Below are 7,588 nucleotides of genomic sequence, written 5' to 3'. Positions count from 1 at the left end.
ATCTGTACTGATGGTCGGTTGGAGAAGATGAACTTGCGCTTCCTCAAGCTCAAGCGTGGAATGGAACAGCTTTCTGCGTTATCGTGGGCCAGCTTCAGTGTTCCTATTTGTCCACTTTCGTGAGCGTGGGTGAACCTGACCTGGACTCCCAAGGAATAGGAAGCTGACCCATATTTGTTCATGGCATATAAAGCACAATTACATACCCCTCTCTTTGAGAGAAGGGACGAAGCTAGCCGACATATATGCACTGCACCGGTGTCGGCCTCCTAGTCACTTAGATGGTTTACTTTAGTTTTCGATGCCTACGATCTCGTGCCTGATTGATATCTCCCTCGAGATACTGATTTATAGTCATTCTCTCTTTACTCACATACCACATCAACTTTCCATCCTACATGGCATGTATTAAATATGTATGACACCATAGACTAGGAATAGCCTAATATACTCTACGATGTTTGTTATGCTCACTAGTGATTTGATACGTCTTTAGAGTTAACACACCAGTGATTTGACACCATTGTACAATCGAGTCTCTTAGTTGTTTGTTATGCTTGGAAAATCGTTTAGGTGTAAGCATCGTACATGCCATTATGTTTCATGTACAACAGTTAGTCCTTAAATGTACCAGCTTTCTGAATATTCTTATTTCGTTCCCAATATATATTTAGCAACACACTAAATAAGTGTTTAGAGTGTTTTTTTTAGAAACTAATGCAGATGCTGTAAAGACATTTTTACTGCCATATACAGCACATCCCCGCACAGCCAATCAGGCAGCCGCAGAGCAATGTGACTGGAACCGCCGCGAGCCCACCCACCCCCTCTCTCCCCATCTCCCGACGTTTACGTTTGGCGGCGCCACATGCTCCCCTGGCCTACGCGAGCGGTGACACAGGAGCAGAGACGGCCGGATGGCGTCCCTCGTGGCCCACCCCGCTTCCTTCCGAGGTCCGAGTAGCAGAGTCTGGCCGCCTTGTCGCGACGCGACGCGCGATCCCATCCCTTCCCATCCAGCGCGGCTCCAATCCTGTCGCGGCCATTAAAAGCTTCCCTCCCCTGCCTCTCTGCTCCGCTCGTCTCTTCTGGAACCGTCCCTCGCTCGTCATCTTTCCGCCTTCGCTACGCAATTCCTGTCCACGCTGCGGGCCAGTTGTGACGACCGCGAAGCTCGTCAGAGAAAGAAGAGAGGCCGGCAGGCGGGCGGCGATCGGAGATGGCGCCAGAGAAGCCCCGGAAGGAGCAGGAGGAGGAGGAGGATGAGTTGATGCTGGAGGATGGAGGCATCGAGGAGAGCCCGCGCCGCAGCTTCGAGGACTGCGGTGATTCCGACGAGGAGGACGATGACAACGATGAGGAGCGGGACGGCGACGGCGTCGGTTCGCCGCGCTCCTTCCAGTCCCACAAGTGGCCGCAGAGCTACAGGTGCGTCCGCTGTTCCCCCATTCATTGCTGGATCGCCGCTTACGTATGCGACTTAGTTTTAGTAATGAGTAATCGATTATTATCAGCAATCTGTTCTGTTTACTATTTTTATTAATATTTCTTATCACATGTAGTACTGTATCAGTATTCTGTGGCTAGACGGCTAGAGACCCATGTGGTGAAGTCGCTTCGTTGATTCCCTATTTTTAGTGCTCCCTCACAAAAAATACATTCTAAATTTAAAATACTTTTTAAACATTTTAAATTTAAATAAATTATCAAACCTTTAAATATTTTTTATAAAAAATATATATCATAATTAACCGATACTTCCTCTGTTCGAAAAAAAAATATAGTTTTAGATTAGTATTCGATCAAAATATCTTAGATTTTAACTGCATTTTTACTGAAAAATATTAATATCTATAACACTAAACAAATATTATAGATTTATCATGCAATAATTTCCATTTAATTCAATGGCTAAAATTAGAACTCTATGCTCATCCTAGATATTATATATATTACTCAAATATAAAACTATTTAACTTATATAAAAGGTTACAATTATATTTTTCTCTCCAAATATGCTAGAGAAGAGAACTGTATATCGTTGTATTAATAAGTACGAAAAATGGTCATCGGAACAATACAGACAGCACAGCTAGGGTTAGTTTTCTATAGACACGTATACATTAGAAGTAAGATAAGAAAAAACACCCTCCACACAAAGAAAAACTCTATGTTGATTAGTGGGCCTGGTTCAATCGTCAATTTCGTGATTGGGACGGGATGTGGAACGTGCGGCTGGTTCCGCCGCAGATTGAACATTCACACGTGTCTTATCGGTACTTTCCCTGAGGCTTTTCTTTCATCACGTCTACTCGGAATGTACTAGAATACACACTTGAGAGTGGGAGGTGCTCTGGAGGCTACAAGTTGTATAATTGAGGCATTGTGCCGATGAGCATGATGGCGACAGGTTCATGCATTGCTTGTGCTACCATTGCTGGCATACCACACAAGTGTTCTGTCATGAGTTTATGCAGTGGACCTGAGTTTAGTCCCTGTTATTCTAAAAAAGGACACATGATACAGAGGGGATGCAAAAGACATTTGGATTCTCCTGGCGTCTGGAAACAGATGATGCATACAACGTTTGGCTTATTCGAGTATATTGTTCCAGTGTCTTCAATTTTTTTCAAATGAAGAACTGATCCTACTATACCAAATCATTCGTTTTAGATTTATTGATCGAGGTTGTGTTCATGTTGGTTGATGCACCAATATCGTACAAACATTGCACGTTTTCTGTGTCTGCTAGCATCTAGCGGTGATCATACTTGATTAATGAACACCAGCCGTTATGCTACAATTTTTTTTCGTGGACCGTACCAATACGTATCGATAAGGTGATCGTGATATATATGTTTTATTTTCAGGGAAACAACTGATACTTACACAATCGCTGCATCACCGAGCTTTGGTTACTTGGGCCCTTCTACAAGCAAATACTCACTCCTCGATCTTGGTCGTAGCGGTCTGGGTTCTGACCTGAAGTTGCCTCTATTGTCGGACAAGGCTGACGGAAAGCAAGATTCTGTCAAAACCCTGCCGAAAACCCTTGGTTCAATAAGAGATGAGAGGGTCTCATTTCAATTGCAACACACGGGAGAACTCTACATTACTCAAGGGTGCAATGTGACGCAAACAGTCTTCAATGGTACCACTATTTGAATTCAGAAGTGTTCAACTTGCTTTATTCAACATGTTTGATACATATTTCTTTTCGTTATTTGGCAGGGATTAATGTACTTGCAGGCGTTGGCCTTCTTTCCACCCCGTTTACAATTCATGAAGCTGGATGGACTGGCCTTGCAGTTCTAGTATGTTTTGCGATTGTTTGCTGTTATACTGGGATTCTTCTGAAACATTGTTTTGAGAGCAAAGATGGTATCTCAAGTTATCCAGACATCGGAGAGGCTGCATTTGGAAGAATTGGCCGTCTGTTGATATCTGTAAGTTTTGGTGTCTTTAGATGAAAGGGGTAGCTTAGGAGTTAGGACTATCTTTCAATAGTATGTAGACATGTCTGTGCACTTATCATACTCACATGCCTCCATCTAAAGTAGTCTGTTGATCTGCACCTAACCTTCACTTCCGTATCTGAATGTTTGCGGTTTGGCAAAAATAGACACCTACTCAAACTCTCCACTCTCCTTTTCTCTTTTTTGAAATGCTAACACCTGTTCATTATGCAAATCACATGAATGAATCTAAGATTTTACAATCAATAATTGGCACCTCAAGGTTAGAAAAATTCGCATCCCTCTTTGTTTTTGTTTCATGCAAGAGATCTTTTCTAACCTTAATTATGATAAGTGTAGGAAAGAAAAACTAACTGATGGTTATTTTTCGTGCAGATTATTTTATATACCGAGCTATATGTAAGTACCTTCCATAGTTTGTCTTTTAGTGTTTTTTAAGACCAAACACAGGATTAAGTTTTCCTTTAATCATTTTCGTTCAAAAAAAAGTTTTCCTTTAATCATGTTATTTATTGGCCGCAGACATATTGTGTGGAATTCATTATTTTGGAGGGTGATAACCTCACAACAATTTTTCCTAAAGCTGGAATTGATTGGTTTGGCATTCATGTTGATGGGAAGCATTTTTTCGGAGTGTTAACTGCTATTTTAGTGTTGCCAACAGTATGGCTGCGAGATCTTCGAGTGCTCTCTTACCTTTCAGGTCTGACTGCTGACAGTTTGTTTATTTTTGCACAGTAATATTAGTAATATTAAAATAAGGATCAAGTGACTTTACATGGTTTTAACTAATCATTATGAATGCAGCGGGTGGTGTGATTGCAACTCTTCTCGTATTCCTGTCCGTTGGTTTAGTCGGTGCTACCGATGGTATAGGCTTCCATTCAACTGGGAAGGTAGTAAACTGGAGTGGCATGCCCTTTGCCATTGGTATTTATGGATTTTGCTACTCTGGGCATTCAGTATTTCCAAATATCTACCAGTCAATGTCCGATCGCTCTAAGTTCCCTAAGGCACTGTTCATATGGTATGTTTGGCCTGATTCCTGTTTCGGTTTAGCTTGTTACCGAACTATGATTTTTTTCTCAAGGTGCGATGGTATTTTGCAGTTTTGCAATTTGTACAGCTATGTATGGATCTTTTGCTGTCATTGGCTTTCTCATGTTTGGAGAGAACACATTATCCCAAATCACTTTAAACCTTCCAAAGCATTCGATTGCCTCAAAAGTTGCACTATGGACCACGGTAACAACTGCATCCAGACCCAAGTTTACTTTCTCAAATTCCAGAAATATTCTCTTTATATTACCTTTTTGAAAACGGTTTTTTTCTTAACTCTTACTCAGTATTGTTTTTGTACGTTTTTCAGGTGATCAACCCTTTCACCAAGTATCCTTATCATCATGACCTCCAAGTTTCAGTTTTCTAGGATGACATTTTGATTTAAAATTCCAGTTTTCAAGGATACCATTTTGATTTTAATTATTCTGCCTCTTTGTGGAATTTCTTCATCCTTAATTGCAACCACCAGATATGCCTTGCTGTTAAACCCACTAGCTCGAAGTTTAGAAGAGTTGCGTCCTGAAGGTTTTTTGAACGAAACATCATGCTCTATTATACTGAGGACTGCCCTTGTTGCGTCAACTGTATGCATTGCCTTTCTTCTGCCGTTCTTTGGTAAGCATGATGCACCTATTTTACCGAGTTGTGCGTCCCACATCACTCTTTACTTGTGTTGATACTGAAAAATTCTCAGTATATTGTATCGCATCAAAGACATTTTACAAGCACAGTACAAACTAAACCAGATCTTGCTTTCTTATACATACTTCAATCTTAATTCAACTCGAGCAACTTTGAACTCTATACTTTAAGTGGCATCTCAGTTTGCTGTCATGACTGAACCCCCTGCATTTCTGAACTGTCTGCTGCGTATTTCAGGTCTTGTGATGGCTCTCATTGGATCTCTTCTTAGTATACTTGTGGTAAGCCATCTCTTTTTTTTTTTGTTTTCATTTAACTTGTTACCGCTGTAATGAGCAGTATTTTAAGACTAGGTACGAAATGGAAAACTTGTTGAGATAAAGGTTGCTATGCTGGAATTATAAGAACAGGATTGCCACTTGTTCTTCGTAGTTCGTATCTAAATTTTTCTAACTTGCATATACGTCGTGTAGCTGCGAAAATGTGGACCGTTTCACGAGAAGCATTAGTGTTGTTTAACAGCCTCATACACACAAAGTTACCAGACAAAACTTTATGATTACCATGCATTGTTATCATTTCATTTGTTGCCTAAGAACTTGGCATGGATGATAGAGCAATCGTATGTTATCACATAATTAACGAGCGTATATTTCTCCATGATTACAGGCGGTCATAATGCCAGCCCTGTGCTTCCTGAAGATCGCACAAAACAAAGCAACCTGTCCACAGGTAAATGATGGTCAAATTGCAGTTAACACAGAACGAATTTTTCTTCTCCACGTATCGGGCTCTCAACTGGAGACCTCCGATGATACTATGCTGGCTGGCATAAGTTCTCTCTCTCGAACTTCTGGTCGCTGATATATGGTTACCTCTCAATCGTCTCCAATTCCAGGTGATCGCGAGCGTCGGTATCGTAATACTGGGCGTCGTCAGCGCCGCGCTGGGGACCTACTCGTCCGTGAAAAAGATCGCAGAAAACTACTAGGCTCTTGGGACAGTTTCTCTCCGCAGAGGCTACTACCACACGGTTCCACGTACGTCCGGCCGGAGCTGGGGAATGGTCAGGGTTTACGTACACGATCTCAAAGTTTTGCTAGAACTACCGAAATTCCCTGTAGATTATTACTGTTATGATTCGGACCACAATAGTCTACTTATACAAACAAAAAAAAAGAACTGCATCATCACGTCACTTGGAATAATGTAATCATGCCCTCCTTTTTTTAGCCGAGGTCCCTACCATCTCGCTGTACTGTAGCAGGTTGCTGTGCTGGCGACTGTTCCCTATACAATAAGGCTCTGCTTTGTGCAATTGCCAATTGAGGTATCTGTAGATAAGCTCTCTATCTGGGCTTTTTGGGGACGATGGATCGGATCTGAAAGCTTGAAAGGTGCCCATTCCTCCGGCGCTCCCTCCCTCCTCGTAGGTGGGCTGGGTTGGGCCTTTATTATGTCTCCTGTATCCTGGAAGACCGACCTGGTTTTGTTATTTGCTGGGTAGACGTGGACTTAGGGTTTGGTTGTTAGCAGGGGGGAAGGGAAGCAGAAGCAGGCAGCACAACGGGGCTCTTCTGTTTCTGTTGTACGTATGTCCTAGCAGCCGCAGGATAGCTGGTTTCCTTTGCACACGCGGACACGCCTACCTACTTGGGCACCCTCGTTTATATCATTATATGGCGTTGGCGAATCTCTCTCTCTCTCTTTTGTTTTTGTTGGGTTATGATTCGGTGCATGCAAGCACTCGAATGATTAAAAAGGCGCCTCTCATGCTTTTATTAAGTGCACACAGGAAAGCAGCGCTGTGCCTGCTACTACTACTACTACTTAATAAAGTCTAAAAAGGAGAGGGATGTAGCACGAACTTGAAACAGCGCCGGTATTCATGTTCGTGCGCCACCGCAGCGAGAATGAGCGAACGTGGAAAGCAGGGGAGGGGGATTGTTAAGCTTGACGATTCCCACACACCCGCAAAAAGGAGAAAGAAGTAGTGGAGGGGTTGCTGCTGCTTTGCGAAGCTTTTCCACACAAAGCCGGAGCTTGCCCCTTTGTGGGGCTCCAGCTTTCCATTGGCACCTCGCATTTGTTTTTGTTTTTAAGGAATCCCAAGACCGCTGCCTATCTCTCTCTCATTCTCTCTCTGAGATATAGCTAGCCTGATCTCTGTAGCAGCAAGTGATGAGCAAGAGCAAAGCGAAAGCGAAGAGGGGGGAGAAAGAGGAGTTCGTGTGTCCTGCTGCCTTTATGCAAAGACGGGCATCTTTTGCAGAGTGCATCCCACTTCGCATTTCCATCTTAAAAGACAAGAGCTCTTTTTCGCCCATGACTTTTTTTTTTCTTCTCTCTCTCTCTCTCTCCCCCCGCCCTAGCTACTAGTGCAATCTTTCTGCCCTCAAAAGCGGCTA

The 7,588-nt window shown here is 42.7% G+C and overlaps 1 protein-coding gene across 1 annotated transcript; it reads left to right on the top strand.

The window, feature by feature from the left end:
- Nucleotides 1–948: 948 nt before the first annotated feature.
- LOC103627843 (amino acid transporter AVT1A) lies at nucleotides 949–6,519 on the top strand. The gene is made up of 12 exons (XM_008648158.4): nucleotides 949–1,428; nucleotides 2,871–3,151; nucleotides 3,232–3,446; nucleotides 3,852–3,875; nucleotides 3,999–4,179; nucleotides 4,284–4,503; nucleotides 4,586–4,721; nucleotides 4,846–4,865; nucleotides 5,008–5,153; nucleotides 5,418–5,461; nucleotides 5,850–5,912; nucleotides 6,079–6,519. The coding sequence occupies exons 1-12, from the start codon at nucleotides 1,220–1,222 to the stop codon at nucleotides 6,169–6,171; spliced, it is 1,632 nt and encodes a 543-aa protein (XP_008646380.1). The 5' UTR covers nucleotides 949–1,219; the 3' UTR covers nucleotides 6,172–6,519.
- The last annotated feature ends 1,069 nt before the right edge of the window (nucleotides 6,520–7,588 follow it).

This window comes from Zea mays, chromosome 5, assembly GCF_902167145.1.
Source record: "Zea mays cultivar B73 chromosome 5, Zm-B73-REFERENCE-NAM-5.0, whole genome shotgun sequence".
NCBI classification, from domain to species: Eukaryota; Viridiplantae; Streptophyta; class Magnoliopsida; order Poales; family Poaceae; genus Zea; species Zea mays.
Note: the sequence above shows the minus strand (reverse complement) of the source record. Positions and strands in the feature narration are given on the sequence as shown.

What these genes read in the sequence shown, in the direction of transcription:
- LOC103627843 (XM_008648158.4), top strand. Translation starts at nt 1,220, where the DNA reads ATGGCGCCAGAGAAGCCCCGGAAGGAGCAGGAGGAGGAGGAGGATGAG. An exon ending in AAGTGGCCGCAGAGCTACAG is followed by an intron (nt 1,429 to 2,870) that starts GTGCGTCCGCTG and finishes TTTTATTTTCAG; the next exon opens with GGAAACAACTGATACTTACA. An exon ending in GTGATCAACCCTTTCACCAA is followed by an intron (nt 4,866 to 5,007) that starts GTATCCTTATCA and finishes TGCAACCACCAG; the next exon opens with ATATGCCTTGCTGTTAAACC.